Here is a 19,915-nt window from a genome sequence, read left to right as displayed (position 1 = left end):
GTATAGGGGAGATGACAGCCAATTAGTAAAATGGGAGATGTTTAAATCTACAAATCACTTCTTTCCATCCGGTAGTTATCCCTAATATAAGTAGAGAGGTGTGATTGTGTGGTCACTAAGCAGTGAGGGAAAAGCACTCTTCACATAACCAGTGTTTGTAGTCTCAGTTTTTTGGGGCGTTATTCTCAGTTTGTATTAATTTAGATGCTTACTGTTTCTGTAGTAAGAGGTGAAGGGGCTATACGCTGTCCAGATATTATACCTCTTTACCCCTCTATGGTGAAGAGTTTCTTTTCGTGCCTTGAGACATTCTGGAGCATAAACTCTTTGGAGTATTCTGCCTCTTCATTCCTTTAGCCTAATCCTGAATTGTGGAGGAGTCTGACTGCACTTACTCATTGGTGAACAAAAAGCATTCTGCTCATGTTTGGAGGTAGTCCTTCTTCACATAGGTATGTAACAGCAAGTACAGCAGGGTGAGTGATCAAAACGAGATACCAACTTGGGGAAAGCCTGGCATTCATATTTCTGCCCTTGCCCCCTACCCCCACCCAAGGTCCTCCTACTTCTGAGGCAAATTCCCTTCTACAAGCGGAGCAGGCAGTCCCGACTTACTATAAGTCTGACTCCAGTTTTCTGTCCAGTGTTTTCATTTGTCAATAACTAACATTAATCAAACAAGAAGTAAGGAAAAGACCAAGGTGAGAAGGTAATGAGATGGAGAAAAGGATAATGAATTTGGTCAGGAAGGAATTAACCAGCTCGGCTCCAGGATCTTACATTTTCCCTTTCCCTATTCTTTCCCAGGCAATCAGTTCGAAAACTCCTTGAACATTTCCCCTTATATATCCACAGCAAAAAGGGCACTTTTTAAAATAACCTGGGAATTCAAATACTGGGCATGCCAGGTGGAGGGCATTGCCTAGAGGTGAGATCCAGCAGGTTCTCACAGGTTCCCGAGAGTAGGTTACTAATTATTTGTATGTGCCGAGAGGGGGTTACTAATGGGTGATTTTGCCACGTGATTTTTGCCTTAGTTATGCCCCTCCTCTCAGCAGTAGCGCGCAGAACTTGAAGCAGTCTAGCAGGAGGGGCACCGGCGTGCGTGGCAGCCTGCGCCTGCGTGCATTCGTTTCCCGCCCAAGGACCTGCGCAGCGGCTGTGTCCTTGCCACAGCCCTGCCCAGGAATGCCCCGCCCCCGGAATGCCCGGCTATTCCCCCGTCGTGCCCCGCCCATCCCCATTGGCGCTAAGCCACAGTTTGAATCCCACCACCATGGGAACCTGTTACTAAAATTTTTGGATCCCACCACTGGCATTGCCCCTTTATGCCTCCCGCTTGTAGCTGCAATTTGTTGATCCTGATAGTTAAATTTTAGTGTACAACTCCCTTATCCTGCAGTGGATAAAGTTATGCACGTCCATTAACATGTATGCATAAAACAGCAGGAAAGCTGAAGGCTGCCTGGAATCATATTTTGTACAACATTTGCGAGGAAAATTCCATCAAGCTCTTTTTCAGCCAGCAAGAAAGACGTGTCCATTATAAACTGCATACCAGCTGGAGAATGTTATTGTCTTTTTCTGAGACATGATTCAGCTGTTCCTGTTCTTGCTCCGATAAACATCACTTGCAGTGGTGGCAGTTTAAATAAATATCACGAAAGGACCGTTCTATAAACTGAGCCATGCAGTCACATTGCCGAGCGCACCAGTTTTATTTTTAACAGCCCTGGGCACTTGTTTGTGTTTAGTGGGGTTCGTTCCTGCCTGCTCAGATTTCCTTCTCCTCCACCCGTCTCCCAGCCAGCCCCCTCACCTCATTTCAACTCAGAGGACTAAACCCCAGACAGCATTTATTTGGGGTCCGGTCAAGGGGATGCTGTGTTGACGGTAAGGCTTTTAAACATCTGTGTTTTGGAATCAGAGCTGGAATAGAAATGCGGAATAACCAGGGAGCAACCGGGACAGAAAGCTACAAGTTATGCAATCTTAAAAAAAATCGATTTAGCTAGTTCTGCAGAATGTGTTAAAGTTTACTGGGAAATACATTAAATTTGAGAATCTCAGCTTTGCTTGGTTTTATCATGGCTGCTGGGGCGGACGATGCTTCGGCGTTGTTAACTAAAACAGGCGCTGGATATTCAATAGCTCGAGTTCTAGTCTTGCAGATAACCCTGCTTAGTTCAAAGGCATTTGTGCTATGTGACTGTCTCTGTGTAGGATTCCATCTTTGGGTAGATAGTTTTTTGTTTTTGCTTTTTTAAGTAGCTTATATTTCTGCACTTCCTTTGAGGCTGTGAATTAAAACCCTAACTTTTAAGCTTGTTGTGGTTCACACAGGCAAGCAGGAAGTGTGTGAAACCCGGGTTAAAGAGGAAAAGGTGCTTGTTCGACCCGGGTTAGAAGTGTTTTGGGGGGGGGGGAGTTCTGTGGGAACTTCTCCTCCATAACATTTTTCTCACACCCACGATATTTGGCCTGTTCAGAATCACCCATTGCTGGTGCCATTGGGGAAGGAGCTATAGGCAGGGCAGGTAGCCAGGAGCCTTGGATGGAGGACTCACACTGGCAAGTGGGAGGTATTCAGATGGGTGTGAAAGAAGGGCTGTGTGCAAGTCTGTGAGGGAGCAGTGGAGGGGAGGAGGACCCTGGGAACCTGAAACCAGGACCAGCCCTGAGTTCAATCTATGGCAGTGATGGCGAACCTTTTCGAGACCGAGTGCCCAAATTGCAACCCCAAACCCAGTTATTTATCACAAAGTGCCAACCCGGCAATTTAACCTGAATACTGAGCTTTTAGTTTTGAAAAATTGGTTGGCTCCGAGGCGTGCGTTACTCTGGAGTAAGCTTGGTGGTAGTCGGTGGCTTTGCTTTGAAGCAACCGTGCAACTCCTCCAACGGGTGAATCACGACCCTAGGAGGGTTTAATCAGAAGCAAGCCCCATTGCCAGCCACCGAGCTTCCTCCCAGGTAAAGGATCGCGTTTTAGTTCTTCGCATGAAAATCAGTGGGGTTTAACAGAACTTAACAGGGTTACCTACACTGCTTCCCCATAACTAGGTCTTAGGTTTAATGCTAATAATCGAGCCCAGCGGCCCAGGCCAGCCTAGATGTGTTGGGGGGGGGGGTGCGACTGTTTGCGCGTGCCCACAGAGAGGGCTCTGAGTGTCACCTCTGGCACCCGTGCCATAGGTTCGCCATCACTGATCTATGGCTATTGCATATTTGGGTAAATGACAAACACAGTGAAATCAACACCCCCTTCTTTTTTAGGAAGGTCAAATAAATTTTCTGAGCCTGGGTGTGACTCCGTGTCCCTGCAGGTGATTTGTCCTACAACATGATTGTGGTCACTCCTCTCCATCCACCGTTACACTCTCTAGAACAGGGGTCTGCAACCTGCGGCTCTCCAGATGTTCACGGACTACAATTTCCATCATCAGCCCCTGCCAGCATGGCCAATCAATGGCTATTGCATATTGTGTTGCATTTTGTGCATATTGTAGGCAGGGGCTAATGGGATTTGTAGTTCATGAACATCTGAAGAGCCACAGGTTGCAGACTCCTGCAGACCCTCTTACTAAGTGTACAGGTAACGTCCATGTTTGTGCCTTTGGATCCAAAGGTCATAGTCGCAGACCTCTGTCCTAAGGAATGCTCACCCTTTAAAAAACAAAACTATGATTGAAAACCTCTGAGAAAAATGACGCAGGATGCTTTTTGACATGGTCTTTTGGAAGCCATCCATAAAGGTCACTGCAGAGGCTACCAATTGCCCTCCTTGTAATTCATTCCAGTGGCCAGCTGGTATTTCAGGGGGTCACTCAGAAGGAAGCAAAACACCCTCATAGTCATTCCATGTAGGATTACCAACTCCAAGTCGAGAAATTCCTGAAGATTTTGGGGACGGAGCCTGTGGAGGGTGGGTCTGGGGGAGGGACTTCCACGGGGTACAATTCCATAGAGTTCAACCTCCAGAGTAGCCATTTGCTCCAGAGGAACTGATCCCTGAAGTCTCAAAATGAATTGGAGATCTCCAGGTCCTACCTGGATGATGACAACCCTAACGAGATGTTCATTCTTCTTCTCAGATCATGGGGATGGGGTGGGTTCTGTTTGCTGCCAAATGCGCCAGCTTCAAAACATTGTCTTTAAATAGTAAAATCCTGGTAGCATTCCCGAGAGCAGAAGTTATTTCTTGCTAAAGTTATTTTTACATTAATTCCAACGCACAACGCAAATCATCTGCGGAACAAACACACTCAGTCCTCGTTCCCATTTCAGGTTATCTGCCGTTTATTCTCCCTCTTGTTTTAATCTGCAAGCGGGACCGGCACACGCATAACTTTCACCGTACGTAGCTGCCCAGGCATTCTGCAAGTCATGGCCGAGGCTAATTTTAGCAACTATGTGCACTTCCAAATGCTCTGAGAACCAGAGCAGCTGAGGTCTTGTGTGACAAGCCGATGACTGCTTTTATTGTTGTATCTCTAAGCCCTGTCGACGCAGACGGCACTTAGGCGGAAGAGCTTGTAGTCTTACAGAGGAGCGTGGCAGGCTGAGGGATGATCACCAAAGATTAGCGCAATTTGTGGGACACCTAGTTCTGCACTGCCACATCCAAGGAACAAATGCTGGCAGAGAAAACACAGGAAACTGAAGCACAGATAATGGAACAGTGAGCAGCTGTAAAAAAATACCATTTACTTCACCTGTTTGAACCTAGAAAGAGTCGCCAACGTGTGGTATCTTTGGGTTACATGTGAGCTCCATCATTAGTTGCATTGGTGTATTACAGATACTTGAAGTTTATATAGAGCTCTGAAGAATTCAAAGCATGCTACCTATATTTTCTCTGTAATCCTGCCAACAGCTTTGAAAGGCAGACCAGAACCATCACCTTCACATTGATCACATAAGGCCAAGACCTGCGCTCAGAGGCGGAGCTACCAGGGGGAACGGAGGGTGCACATTGCACCGGGCACATGCCTGGGGGGACCCGGGAAAATTTCTCCCGCCCCTCTACATTTACCTTAGTTCAGCCTGAAAGTACAGGCTGGAAAAGTGGCCTGTTCACTTGAAGCTGAAAACGGCCTGGTGGGAACTACACTTCCCAGGAGACCTTGCGAGCCCCAAGGTATCCTGGGAAGTGTAGTTCCCACTATGCCGTTTTCAGCCTCAAGTGAACAGGCCACTTTTTCCAGCCTGCACTTTCAGGCTGAACTAAGGTAAGTGTGTGAATGTGCGTGTGGGGCGGGAGGAAGAGGTGGGGCAGAAAACGCAGTGTGTGCACCGGGCGCGGTATGGCCCAGCTACGCCTCTGCTGATGTCACACATGTACACACAGACACACAAAGGCACACACAAGTAGGAGTCCATCTATCACAGATGTTCTGATAAAGTTTCTGAAACACTTTGTGATTATTTTCCTAAATATTTTAATTTTTCTTACAGGGCCATCAGACACAACCAACAGGAGCTATGGTAGGTACTTTTAGAAAGAGATGAGATGCGTTTGTTGCATGAATTAGGGACCTTGTTGTGTCAGCATTATATTTGTGTCAGCATTATATTTGATCCGCAGGCTTCAGAGATTAGTTCCCCTTGAGGAAAGGGCCGGCATTTCATGACTTCCTGCAGTGAGATTTTCCTTTCTAATACTTGAATTGTTGCTTTTATGGATTTTTTGGGGTTAAACCCAGAGGTGGGGTTAAACCCAGTTCTCACCACTTCTCTAGAAGTGGTTCCTAATTTTTTCTGAGTGCCGAGAAGGGGTTATTAAAGCAACCTCCCTGCCCCATAGGGACTGGAGGTGCGTGTGTGCGGTGGCGCCACTGTTTGAATCCCACCACCATTGGAACCTGTTATTAAAATTTTTGGATCCCACCACTGGTTAAACCATTACTTGAATTATTGATTGAATTGAACGGCTTCAAGTTCTGTATTCCTGAATTTCACATATGTTTCAATAATATTTTTCAGTCCACAAACAGAGCTGCTAGAGGAAATAGTCTCTGGGCATTTAAAAATGCAGGGAGCTTGTTTTAAAAGCTATCCAAACAAGGGCTGCTTATGCATGCAGTACTTATCTCGAGGCTGTTTGCTCTGCAGTGGGGTTTCCCTGTGTTTCTTCAATTACACACAAGGAAGTGCCCTGCTGAGTTCTACCAAGCCCACCCACCGTTTTGCCTGCCCCCTGCTTCCAGGTTGTTTTTGCAACCTCTATATTGTGAAGTTGCCTGCCACCTTATGGGGGGGGGCTGTTTCAATGCTCTATCGCTCCTCAAATGGACTCTAGGGGTTATTTTTTTAAAAGGAGCTCTACTGATCCCCCTGAAATGCCAGCCAAAGAGTGAAATTCCAGCCAATGAGTGAGGGAAGGTGGAGAGAAGTGGAAAACCCAAAGGAAGCCACTGGCCTCCTTTGCTTTCCCTGAGAAGTGAGACAAAAAGTCACACATTGGCAGGTTTTGGATATTACACAGAGAGTCAAAACTGAGAGCGTGGTGGGTTCGGAAGAGCAGGAAACCTGTCCATAACCAAGAATTTGACCTACAGGGAATGTGCCCCCTGCTTCCTCCTCCTTCTCTTCTTCTTTATTTCTTGGGTCTCCTACCATCTATGGGACCCGTTTTCTTACCCCTTTTGGGAGGTTTTTAATGAGGGTTATTGCGGACATTGTTTTACTGATCGCTGCGTTTTAAACTTTTAATGTATTTAAGGGTTACTGTACATGTGATTTATGTTGTTCACCGCCCAGAGCCCTTCGGGGGTAGGGCGGTATAAAAAACCCAATAATAAAATAAATAAATGAATGGCCAAGGACTGTTGTCTGGCTTTTTCACCACTTTGTGGTTGTTTTTGCCTCTTTGACAGGTCAGGAAGCAGAGAACACCCCCTGGACCACACAAGCACTGCGAGAAATGCTTCAACCGGTACTGCCAAGCTCCGGTGGTGCCGGCCGTCTCTTGCTTGGTGATCAGCTGTCGCGCCTGCTGTGGCGCGGCCTTCCACATGTGCAAAGAGGAGGAGCATCGGCTCCTGTGCCCTCTGGAGCAAGTCCCCTGCCTCAACTCGGTCTACGGCTGCCCTTTCACCATGGCCCGTTTTAAAGTGGCCAAACACCTCCAGGCCTGCCCCGCCAGCATCGTCTCCTGCTCCATGGAGTGGAATCGTTGGCCGAGCGAGGAATCCGAAGGGATTCTGCATCAGAACATCATAGAGGAGAAGCCCGGCACAGAATGCTTGGATGTCGCCTTGGCTCTGAGAGATCAAAAAGCTCTCTTCGGCGCCCTGAACATGGCCAAACTTTTCCCAGAGTGCCGAGAGCCTTGCGCCGTGGATGAGGGAGACGCCACAGATGACGAAGATCAGGGGGCAGGAGCTGCTGGCAAAGGAGCGGGCCAGTCCGAAGAAAATGACGTCCCGGAGCTTAGCCAGGAAGAGCGGGAGAGTTTGGCCAAGGACAAAGAAGGGATGGATCTGTCAGGTTACAAAGCCTGGGAAAACATGTTTAGTAAAGAGCTGAAAGCTTGCAAAGTGACGGGCTCACTGGTTGATGACCGGGTTAAAGAACGAGATAGCAGCTCCGCAAATCGAGGCCAGGCATCCCAGGGTAGTGCGCAAAAAAAGAATCCGGAAGCAGGCGACAGTGGCGAAACCCAACAACCCGCTCCAGTGAACTTAGCAGCAGAAAAGACTGGCTTGGCCCCTTGGCAGGATGGTGTGCTCGAGAGGCTGAAAAAGGAGGTTCCGGTTGGAGATTATAATATGTATCTGGTCCACCACGGGAGAATGCTCATCCATTTCGGCCAGATGGCCGCTTGCACTCCCAAAGAGAAAGACTTTGTCTACGGCAACCTGGAAGCTCAGGAGGTGAAAACTGTGACCACCTTCCGGGTTCCCGTCAGCTATTGCGGCAAAAGAGCTCGCCTCGGGGATGTCATGGCACACAAAAAGCCGACTAAGAGCGTACTTGTGGATACGTCTGACCTTGGCATAAGCCTGGAGGATCTCCCCAAATCTGACGTGGTCCGAACAACACTGTTGTGTGCCTTGGAAAAAGAGCTGAAAGGTCACGAGATCTCTGAGATGAGGAGCACCGACGCCCTGTATGTGGATTTTGGGACACAGACGTACAACTTTGCCAAGGATCCGTTCTCATCTGTGGCTGTCCTAGCGGACGTCCTAGACGACAAAGAATCATCTAGCCTGCACTTGCAGCTTCACAGCGAGAGTGTGACCCGGAGGCATAACAAGAGCAGCTCGGCGTTCACTTTCTGCTGCAACCACTTTTTCCGGCGAGATGAGTTTCCGTCACATTTCAAGAATGTTCATGCCGATATCCAGTCTGGCCTGGACGGTTGGTTCCAGCGCCGGTGCCCCCTGGCCTACCTGGGGTGCACGTTTGTTCAGCATCCCTGGTGCCCCGCTGGGCTGAAGTCCCACATCATGTACTGCCAGCAACTCAAGACGTTTGCTGTGAGACCCCACGTCCACCCGGTTCTCTCAGAAACAAAGTGGTGCAAGTCAGTGAGAAATGGCCGAGAGAAGGAAACGGATGCTCTGAGCAACCTGCCCCTGGAGATCTTGAATTACATTGCTGGGTTCTTGGATAGCTTCAGCTTGTCACAGCTGGCTCAGGTGTCAGTGCTCATGAGGGACATCTGCGCTACTCTGCTGCAAGAGAGAGGAATGGTCTTCCTGCTATGGGAAAAGAAGAGATATTCCCATGGAGGCAGCTCGTGGAGAGTTCGAAGAAAGGCGAGTGAGGGGGTGCCGTTTGCCTGCATGCTCATGTAACCTCAGCTTGTGGGTTCTGTGGGGCACAACTTGGAAGGAGTTTGCAACAACTAAATGTTAAACAAAATGGTTTACTTTTTAAACATAGGACAATTATCAAACATTAGCATTTAACTTCACGCTCCAAGGTCCTGTTCAAGTTTCATTCCAAGTCCTTCTAATTGCAGTCTGATAAAGCCAAGTCCATTCTTCCTGCTGGTGGTTGGCTCATGGAGACTCCAGAGCAGTGTTTACCAACCTTTTCGATGTCATGGTACCCTTGACCTCATTCTTCATATCTCATGGTACCTCTGCCATCCACCCCACCTTCCCCTCCCAGTGCCCCTGCTTGCACCACCTCCCACCTTCCCCTCCCAGGGTGAAGGTAAGAACTGGGAGGGGGGGCAGGAAGTGGATGCTGACCTTGTGGCAGGCCCTGCCCTGAGCCAGCTCCATGTTCTTGCTGGCACCAGCAGGAGACACCACAAAAGTGAGGGGGGGGTAGTATTGCCACGGTACCCCAGGGAGCCACGGAACCCTGGTTGAAAATCACTGCTCCAGAGGCTTGGTGAGCTGGATTCAAGATGATGAAGGTCCCCAGAAAAACTCTCACCATTTACATTCACAAAAACCCTGAAACAATAAATTCTAACATTTGCAATATAGCAAAAATAAACAACTCCCTTCCCACTAGTTCCCAACAACATTGCAGTTACCTTAAACAAGGTGTTAAAGGCTTATAAGAATCAATCAAGGTCCCAGCCTGGTAGCCTTGCTTCCTCCAACCTCATGAGTTCTGCAGCCTTTTGCTTCTTTTCAGACTCCACCCCTTTCTGGGTCATCCCATTCTTAGCATAGGGGTTACACTCACACACTGAAATGTTACATGAATCGATTGTTTATTAATTGATGATATAAAAAGTGCTGTCAAGCCACTGCCAGCTTTGGAGATCCCATAGGGCAGAGGTGTCCAACTCTGGGGCTTCAGAGGTTCATGGACTACAATTCCCATCAGCCCCTGCTGGCATGGCCAATTGGAGGATCTGCTTCTTAGGGTGGATGCCGTGCCAGCCATGCCAGCAGGAGCAGATGGGAATTGTAGTCCATGAACATCTGAAGCCCCAGAGTTGGACCCCCCTGCAAGAGCAAGAGAAACTTAGAAATGGTTTGCCACTGCCTTCCGCTGAGTAGTAATCGTGGACCAGGACTGACCCTGCTTAAGCTTCTGAGATAAGATGAGATCGGGCTGGCAGGGACCATCCAGGTCAGGGAAGAGATGAACAGAGGTAGGTGGACTCTGCACAGCAAATGTATAACGGGTTGCAATTGTTATAAAGGAACCCGTTTCCCTTTTTCCCATTCACAGGCATGCCGTGCAGGCAGCGACTGGAGCCCATGGAAACAGTCTGGGTTGCTTTTGCACCTTTCCACAGAAACTCTTCTCTTTTTAAAAAATTTCCTGCAACACAGGTTTTGCTGCTCAGGCATACAGAAACAAACCCCCGCAGCCATGTCGATCATCCCACAATCTGATCGGCTGCACCTGCGTGGCTGCGCAACGTGCAAAATAATTTTAAAAAGGGACCTCCCTGCAACGGCAAGGCAATAATAAACATATTGCTTTGGTAGGCGGCTTCTCCCTGATTGTGGACGGCGCGGTAGAAGGAAGGAAAGTAAAGCGCCTCATGCCTGGCTGTTCGTAGGGGAGCGGCTTCAACCTGAGATTTTGCAAAATAATTGCTGGTTTAGAGATTTTCGAAAATCCTGGGTTGAGGGAAATATAACAAGCCAAACTCATCTTAAGGACGGGATCTGTGCGAGGTCTCTCCCCAAACAGTTCGCATTGCGCTCTACACCCATTATACAGTGGAACCTTGGGTTTCGTTGGTAATCCGTCCAAAAAGAATCGATGAAAACCGAAACCGATGAAAACTGAGGCAAACTTTTCCATAGGAATCAATGTAAATTCAATTAATCCATTCTAGGCACTCCAAAAAACATACCAAAAACACATTTTTGGATGAATAAACATAGTGTTTAATGCTGAAAACAGTAACAAACAATAACACTAGGACCAGCTTCAGAGCCAGTGGACCAATGTTGTACCAGAAAGCTGTCCAAAGAGGTCTGTTTCTGATGCCTCTTTAAGATTTGTTTGAAATGGGGCAAGATCAGAGGTGGGATCCAGCAGGTTTTCACAGGTTCCCAAGAGTAGGTTACTAATTATTTGTGTGTGCCGAGAGGGGGTTACTAATTGGTGATTTTGCCACGTGATTTTTGCCTTAGCTACGCCCTCCTCTCAGCAGTAGTGCACAGAACTTGAAGCAGTCTAGCAGGAGGTGCACCGGTGTGCGTGGCAGCCTGCGCCTGCGTGCATTCGTTTCCCGCCCAAGGACAGGCGCAGCAGCTGCGTCCTTGCCACAGCCCCGCCCAGGAATGCCCGCCCCGTAATGCCCAGCCCCGCCCCCGTCGTGCCCCGCCCAGCCCCATTGGTGCCAGTTTGAATCCCACCACCAAGGGAACCTGTTGCTAAAATTTTTGGATCCCACCACTGGGCAAGACATTGTCATTAAACAAGTTGCAGACACGGCCCGCAACAGCTTTGTCTGGGTGATTTTTCTCCACAAAACCCCTGCGCCTTACTGCAAATAAATGAAAACTGAGACAAATTTTTCATTGAAAAAATTGATGAAAACCAAAACCAATGAAAACCGAAGGCAATGAAAACTGAAGGCAATGAAAACCGACCTTCCATTGTATTTGTCCTGTGGAGAATCCACCGTAGTTTGCCATTGCCCAGCTCGGCATAGCAACCCCAGACTTCCTTAGTGGTCTCTCATCCAAGTACTAAGCAGGGCTCACCCTTCTAAGAGCTAACTAGGTCTGACTAGCCTAGGCCATCTAGTTGTTTGTTTATTATTATTATTATTATTATTATTATTATTATTATTATTATTAATTATTCAATTTAATTGTAACTGTTTACAAAACAGTTAAACACTTAAATACATTATATAGTTTCAATTAAAACAATAAATAAATTAAACATTAAAACACTAGCAGCAGTAACACTGGCATTCCTTCAATTGCATGTCTTTTCATTAGTATGCTCAAGGCAGCTAACAAAATCAGAAAGGTGAGGCCTCTCTCTGTCTCTCTCTGTCACTGGAAATTATGACTGTGAATGGGAGCAGCAGGGATGTCTAAAGCAGGGGTCTTCAAACTATGGCCCTCCAGCTGTTCAGAGACTACAGTTCCCATGAGCCCTACCACTTGGCCATGCTGGCAGGGGCTGATGGGAATTGTAGTCCATGAACATCTGGAGGGCCATAGTTTGAAGACCCCTGGTCTAAAGGATGACAATCCTTTATCTCTTTATGGGTTCCTATGGGTCAGAAGAAGGCAAAGGGCTTCACCTGCTTCTGTGGAGCATGCTCTGTTGCAAGGGTCCCCAAGATATTTGGAGTGAGTGGTGGGTGCAACCACAAAATGGCCACCCTAAGAAGCAGAGCTACAGGTGCACTGAAGGTATTCGATTAAAAGAAATACTTAATTAGCAGAGATGCAGAAGCAGCCTCCAGTAGGAAAGAAGAGAGCCGGAGATATGTATTGTTGAAGGCTTTCACGGCCGGAATCACTGGGGTGCTGTGTGGTTTCCGGGCTGTATGGCCATGTTCTAGCAGCAATCTCTCCTGACGTTTCACCTTCAGAGAATCCTCTGAAGATGCCAGCCACAGATGCAGGCAAAACATCAGGAGAGAATGCTGCTAGAACACACTGCTGATTGATCTAGGAAACCACAACCTGAGAGCTATAAACAATACCTCCTGTAGGTTGCTTTATATAAAAGAGCTTACTAACTTAAAAGGGAGGGTTAGATGGAATAAAACAAATAAATGCAGTACTGTTCTGTTGCATGTTTACTGTACTAACTGTACACTGAGGACTACACTGAAGCTCTATTGTCCCGTCTCACATGTGGTTGTGTGCCCTTCTCTGAAACAAAGAAAACAAGTTAACTTTATAACTTCTGGTGGAGGAGCTCACTAACATGTAAGCAATGGCTATCTAACTGGCCAATGGCTAGTCAATAGGTCAGGTCATAAACACTGACTTCAGCAACTTGTTTACATACAAACAGTTATCTCTTTCATGACTGGTTGTGGCAGACACTTGCAGATGCTAACATGCACACACAGAAGGAAGCTCCTGTGCAGGGGACAATGCTTTAGGAGTGAGGAGCGAGAGTTTTGAGAAGCCTAGGATATAGAGAGGGGTGGTCGATAGCGGGAATAGGAGAGGGTGTTGAGGGAAGGGTGATATTTACCTATCTAGAAGAGGTCAGAGGAGAGTGAGAGACAGCAACTATTGCTACTCATGGGAAACAATGTGAGACACAAGGAGAGAGGCCCGTGGGTCATTTGCCATGGAATTTGGGGGTCTAGTTATAGGACAAATTGACCCACTGGCTATGATAAGAGGGGCAATCTTCCTGGAACAAAGCAAAGTTCCATTTCCAGGAAGGGACAATGCTGTCGGAAAAGGCTTGATTTTATTAAGACCTGGGAACAACCAACAGTCGATGAATTTCTGGGCTATTAAAACAAGGGAACTCTGGAAGTTTGATGACCCTTGATAGCTGAACAGGAGTTTTAAGACTGAATTAACATTTGGGAGAAAAGGGTGCAGGGTGATCTAGCTAGCTGGCTGGCTTCACATTTACATGTTCTTTGTGAAGCCGGAGCCAAGTGCACGTTCTCAAGATCAGGCTGCTGTGAACCAGATTCGAGTGGATGAACCCTCAGGAAAGACATTGTCTGAAGGTATGCATACTTCATCCGGGAGGAAAAAGACGAACGTCCTGTCTCAGGCAAATCCTCTGGTGTCAGAGCCCTTAAATTACCAATTGTTTCCAGTAATATTTTAAAAATGGTAGTCGTTATGATTAGGCTTTTCTTGCAATGGCCCTTAGCTGGCTATCCCTGGAAGACTGGGGTGATTGTCATGGTAGAGATTCACCTTAATATCATCCCACAGATGTTATAATGTCATTTACTGCTACATACCCAGCACTGCTGGGTGCTTTAGCATTCATCTTCAGAGGTGTATCACAGAGAAAAGTCTGTTTCACACAGAGTGAAACAGACTTTTCTCTGTGATACACCTCTGAAGATGCCAGCCACAGATGCAGGCGAAACGTTAGGAACAAAATCCACCAGACCACGGCCACACAGCCCGGAAAACCCACCAGAACCAGTTGAATCTGGCCGTGAAAGCCTTCGACAATATAAAGAAAAGAACTTTATTGATTTGCGTTGCCCTAACTACAGGGTGCTGGAACAAAGGATTCGTGTCCTCAGTTCCAGTATTTATTTTATTTCTGAACTCAACAACAACCAATCAGCTTTCTCCCCCCGCCCAGTCTCTGGGCTCTCATTGGCTGTGAAGCTCCGTGGGATGTAGCTTCTCAGTTTGCTTTCCCGCTCTTTTTGGAAAAAGGCGGGAGCCAGTACATGCTGGGAGTTGCAGTCCTGACAAAAACAAGTGCCACAATTAGGGCTGAGGAATTCCTGGGTGTTCCTGGCTAGGGCTTGGGGAGGGGAGGATCCTCAGCAGGGTATAATACCCCAGAGACCACCCTTCAAAGTCGCCATTTCCTCCAGGGGAATTGACCTCTGGCGGCTGGAGACCAGCCATAATACCGAGAGATCCCCAATTACCACCTGGACGTAGCCAGCCGCACAACAACCTTATAACGAATGCCCATAAACAACTAAGATCAACTCCATTACACAGTAAACTCCAAATCAAAGCCAACCACAGCCAACTGCTAACAAATTCCAAGTCCGATTTCCTAAGTTCTGTCTTTTATTATTTGCATACTTTTTTTTTACCTGTCTGCCGAATGGGGTCCTTTGGGTTTTTTTTTTTTAAAATTAAAAACAACTTCAAAAGCCATCAGTCCTTTTTAATCCCTTCGAGGAAAATGGGGAGGGCAAGAGAGTGAGTTAAAAGCTGTTTGTGAAAGCTCTGCCCGGGGGTTCTGTGAAAGAATGCAGACATTTTCCTGTCTTTTCCTTGCTTATAAATCCTCCTCGCTCCCCACGACAGGTCTGGAAGTTTAGCAGTCTGTTCTCCAGCATTAAGACCTGGCAATTCAGCGATGCCCCTTCCATGGCCACGCACTTGAAGTCCTGCCCTTTTTACGAAGTGGAGCTCAAGACCGACCCCGTCCAGCTGACCAGCATGTTCTCATCGGGGGATCAGAAACAGGAGAGTTTGGTGTCCACATTCATGCGCAAGTCCAGCCAAAAGAAGCTTCAAAGAAGGCTGTACTAATTTGAGGGTTGGCGTGCACGACTGCCTGCTGGTTTTGTTCCGGATACTTTGGCATATATTCAGTGGTGGGATCCAAAAATTTTAGTAACAGGTTCCCATGGTGGTGGGATTCAAACTGTGGCGTAGCGCCAGTGGGGCTGGGCGGGGCACAACGGGGGCGTGGTCGGGCATTCCAGGGGCGGGGCATTCCTGGGCGGGGCTGTGGCAAGAACGCAGCCACTGCACTGATCCTTGAGCAGGAAATGAATGCACACAGGCGCAGGCTGCCACGCATGCCGGTGCACCTCCTGCTAGACTGCTTCAAGTTCTGCACGCTACTGCTGAGAGGAGGGGCGTAACTAAGGCAAAAATCACGTGGCAAAATCACCAATTAGTAACCCCCTCTCGGCACACACAAATAATTAGTAACCTACTCTCAGGAACCAGTGAGAATCTGCTGGATCCCACCTCTGCATATATTGTACGTCTAGGCTGTATTTTGCACGTTCTTGGTCTCTCTTCATTGTTCAAGAGAGCAATCTCAGCTGTGTCACGAAGGGCTTTTGGAAAATGAGGAGGGCAATTCCGGAATCATGCATATCAATGGGAACTGCACTTCTGCCATCCAGAACTTTCACACTGTTCTCAAAAGTGTAAGGATTATGAGGAGTGGATGGAACAGAGCGAGGAACTGGTGACCTACGACGCATCTGTCTGGCTCTGTCTTCTCTGCTCTCTCATTGGTGTTTGGAATATTGGTGCCACAGGAGGTGGTGATGGCCACTAACCTGGATAGCTTTAAAAGTGGCTTGGATATATTTATGGAGGAGGTCGATCTATGGCTACCAATCTTGATCCTCCTTGATCTCAGATTGCAAATGCCTTAGCAGACCAGGTGCTCAGGAGCAGCAGCAGCAGAAGGCCATTGCTTTCACCTCCTGCCTGTGAGCTCCCAAAGGCACCTGGTGGGCCACTGCGAGTAGCAGAGTGCTGGACTAGATGGACTCTGGTCTGATCCAGCAGGCTAGTTCTTATGTTCTTATGTTCTCTCAAGATTGGTTGGGGAAAATATCAGTTGTATTGAGGCTCTTTTGATTAAAATGTATTTGGAACGGAGCCTGCCATCATAACGTTGGGGAATTTTAGAGATCAACCATGTAGTGGGCAAGGCAAGAAGAGTGTTCTTAGAGCAAGCAGCCAGCCAGTGTAGCGCGATATTAGTCAAAAACATATTCAAGGCATGTCCACGAGCACTCCAGCCCAATCAGCCAGCCCATTCCCTGTTGTCTAGTCCGATCTGGACTCTGTGATGCTCAGTTGTTAATGAACATCTGGAATCATGTTTTGAATCTGGACTTCTCTGTTATTAGTGAGTCCCACAAAACATTCTGCAGAGTATTGCAAAACTGTGGGGGTTGAATGTTATGGGTCCCCTAAAGGGCAGGGTCCATCTCCCACCGCCCCCTGAAGCAAAGTTTACCAAACCTGGCTGGTGTCATCAAGAGACTCTCCTGAAGATGCTCTGGAAGTTGTGTGGCTTTACCTTGAGAAATGTGCACCCCACAGCCCTCCCCCAGAAATTTCCCATTGGCTGCAGTGGAGTGAAGTCACTGCAGAGCACAGAATCTGGGGCTGTGGTGGCGAACCTTTGGCACTCCAGATGTTATGGACTACAATTCCCACCAGTCCCTGCCAGCATGGCCAATTGGCTATGCTGGCAGGGGCTGATGGGATTTGTAGTCCATAACATCTGGAGTGCCAAAGGTTCGCCACCACTGATCTGGGGAAATTTCTTGGGTTGCCTGTCAGGGGTGCATTTTTGAGATAGTGACACCAGAATTTTGTGGTATCATCTGAAGACTGTCCTGATGATACTCCCCAAGTTTGGTGTAGTTTGGTTCAGGGGGTCCAAAGTTATGGACCCTCAAAGGTGTAGCCCAATCTCCTGTTAGCTCCCATTGGAAACAATATGGGATGGGGACACCCCCTTTGGGGGTCAATAACTTTGGACCCCCTGAACCAACATTCACCAAACCTGGTGAAAATCATCAGGACAGTCACTGGATGATATCCTGAAGGTTTGAAGCTTTAAAAATGCACCCTCTGCAGGCCAAAATGTGTAAAAACACAAAAATACAAAAAAATTAAAACAGACCCGAATTTTCGGGCATATCCGAATCGGCTATGAGTCGGATTAGGACATACAGATCATTTTATGCCCCAAAACATCCGAATCCTAAATTTACCAAATTTGGGGGGTATCAATCAACCCTACCCTCCGCTACTCTCGTCCAGCATTATGTTTCTGTCGCTCATACCGAAATGAATATATGTTTGTGGGTGCCGGAACAGGTTTTGGCTCCTCCACATCACCTTCTCTAGAGAAACTTTCTGGATCTACGCATTAGCTACTTTGTCACTATGAGGATAGGTATAGTCCACAAGGAGTCATACACATTTCCTAGGCGCCCCTCGTCCTGTGTCCAGAGTTGAGAGTGTGTATTTGGTGCTTGGACAGAGAGATAAGTTGGGATTGTTGCTGGTGTACCACTCATCCCGCTGCCCAGTAGTCTCCCTGCCTGAACTGCCAGAGGCATTCTCAGAGGTGTGATGGACTCACCTAGGGCTGTTTTGGGTTTCTTCAACTACCACACTGAGAATGTCTCTGACAGGCTCAGGATCTCAAGGTCACCATGACAACCATGGGGCTATCTCAATTTGTTTCTGGACCTACCCATGTAGTGAGGCATTCGCTTGATCATGTGTTTGCAACAGGGGGAGTGGGGATTGATCCGTTGATTGGAGGGCTGGTGACTTGCCTATTGTCATGGATGGATCATTGGACTGCTGGCTGCTCCTTCCCACCGGAGGGGTGAGGGCCCTATTGCAATGGCCCACCCCTGGAGAAGAATGGAGTCTGATGGATTCCTGAGAGCTCTAGGGGAGTTTCCAGGTGACATGGCTAGTGCTCGTATTGAGGGCCTGGTTTCACTGTGGAATGGCAAAACCAAGAGGGCTATTGACATGTTCGTTCCCGGGCATCCCAGCCTGTAGCGTTCACTCACCCCTTGGTTCAATGGGGATTTGTGGGTAATGAATATAAGAACATAAGAACAAGCCAGGCGGGGTGTTGGCTAGAGCACAGGTGATTGAGGAAATTTAAGCTCATGGAGTCTGACCAAGCCCCTGGATTTAAGAGCCCATTTTCGGGCCTATCAGGTGGCAGTGAGGGAGACAAAGAAAGTTTACTTTTCCTCCATCATCACATCCTCAAGTAGTCCTCCAACATAACTGTTGTGAATGGTGAATGGCTTGCTATCCTCCAATCGGGGGGTAGGGGCCGGGACACCCCTGGAGATCTGTTGTGACACTTTTGGTGGGCACTTCCAGGATAAAGTTGCCCAGATCCGCAGGGGATTGGATGCCACAGTTGAGCAGTTTTCTGTGGGGGTGTCCAGAGGGCCGTCTGGTAATGTTGTGAAGGATCAGTTTCAGTTGTTGGGGGGTCTAAGGATGTGGACAGTTGCTCACTAGGATGTGTCCTACCACTTGCCTCCTGGCCCCATGCCCATCTTGGGCAGTGGAGTCTGAGCTTCGAGCTGGGGACAGGCTGGTGGAGTGGATCCAGGGTGCTGTTGTCAATGCCTCGCATTGTGGGAGGGATGATGCACACAGCTGGCTCTTAAGGGGAGGCAGAGAGGTTCCATTTGCCCACTTTGAAGCAAGTGTACCTCCCTGGATTCTACAGTGCTGGACAATTACTGTCAAGGTTCCAGCATCCCCTTTTTAGGGGAGGTCCTGGAGACAGTGATAGCTACTTAACTGCGGACACGCCTGGAGGAAGCTGACTATCTAGATCAGGGTATGGGCCAACCTGGCCATGACTGGTAGGGCTCCAGATGTTCAGGAACTACAATTCCATCAGCCTCTATCAGGCACTAGCCAACTGGCTGGTGAACATGCTGATAAGAGCCGAGGCACATCCCTACTCCTGGGATCCTACAATCTAGATCCATTTCAATCTGGTTTCAGGCGGGGTTTCAGCACAGAAATGGTTGCCATGATGGATGACCTTTACTGGGAGAGGGAAAGGAGGAATTTCTCCCTGTTAATTCTTCTGGACTTCTCAGCTGCTTTTGATGCCATTGATCATGGTATCCTTCTAGAGCGGCTCTGTGGGTTGGGTTTTGGGGGCACTGTTCTTCAGTGGGTCTCTTCCTTTGGGGCAGGCTCCAGAGAGTAGCAGTGACAGCAGCTGGTAGAGTACCAGCTCTACCTTTCAATTCCAGCTGAGGCCCTTCAGGTGCTGGATACTTACCTGTAAGCGGTGTTGAACTGGATGAGGACCAACAAACTGAGGCTGAATCCAGATAAGACAGAGATGCTGTGGGTAGCGGGTCCCCAAGTCCAGGAGATCAGAGGGCATCAAGTGCTGGATGGAGCAATGTTGCCCTGAAGGACCGGCTGCAAGATCTAGGGGTGCTTTTGGATTCTGCCCTGTCCCTGGAATTACAGATGGCAGCGGTGACCCTGAATGCCCATCAGTAGCTCCAGCTGGTTCACCAGCTTCGCCCTTATCTGGACAGAAGGGGCCTGGCCACAGTACTGCATGCCCTGGTCACCTCCTGCCGTGATTACCGCAATGCACTTTACATGAGGCTTCCCTTGAAGACGGTCCGAAAGCTGGAGCTGGTGCAAATGTCAACCTGGCCGATGGGTCAACCCGGCCTTAAAAGAACTGTACTGGCTCCCCATTCGCTTTTGGGCCCAATTCAAGGTATTGACAATCGTATTTAAAGCCCTAAATGGCTTGG

General features: G+C 48.2%; 1 protein-coding gene across 2 annotated transcripts; it reads left to right on the top strand.

The window, feature by feature from the left end:
* The first annotated feature begins 1,816 nt into the window (after positions 1-1,816).
* On the top strand, positions 1,817-15,224 carry FBXO40 (F-box protein 40). Of its 2 annotated transcripts, none has more exons than XM_048504037.1 (4): positions 1,817-1,893; positions 5,458-5,487; positions 6,879-8,765; positions 14,895-15,224. In XM_048504037.1, the coding sequence occupies exons 2-4, from the start codon at positions 5,485-5,487 to the stop codon at positions 15,120-15,122; spliced, it is 2,118 nt and encodes a 705-aa protein (XP_048359994.1). In that variant the 5' UTR covers positions 1,817-1,893; positions 5,458-5,484; the 3' UTR covers positions 15,123-15,224. The 2 variants fall into 2 exon arrangements, with proteins under 2 accessions (XP_048359994.1, XP_048359995.1); XM_048504038.1 differs by having other exon boundaries at positions 6,879-8,769; positions 14,895-15,051.
* The last annotated feature ends 4,691 nt before the right edge of the window (positions 15,225-19,915 follow it).

Source organism: Sphaerodactylus townsendi, linkage group LG07, assembly GCF_021028975.2.
Source record: "Sphaerodactylus townsendi isolate TG3544 linkage group LG07, MPM_Stown_v2.3, whole genome shotgun sequence".
Classification (NCBI taxonomy): domain Eukaryota; kingdom Metazoa; phylum Chordata; class Lepidosauria; order Squamata; family Sphaerodactylidae; genus Sphaerodactylus; species Sphaerodactylus townsendi.
Note: the sequence above shows the minus strand (reverse complement) of the source record. Positions and strands in the feature narration are given on the sequence as shown.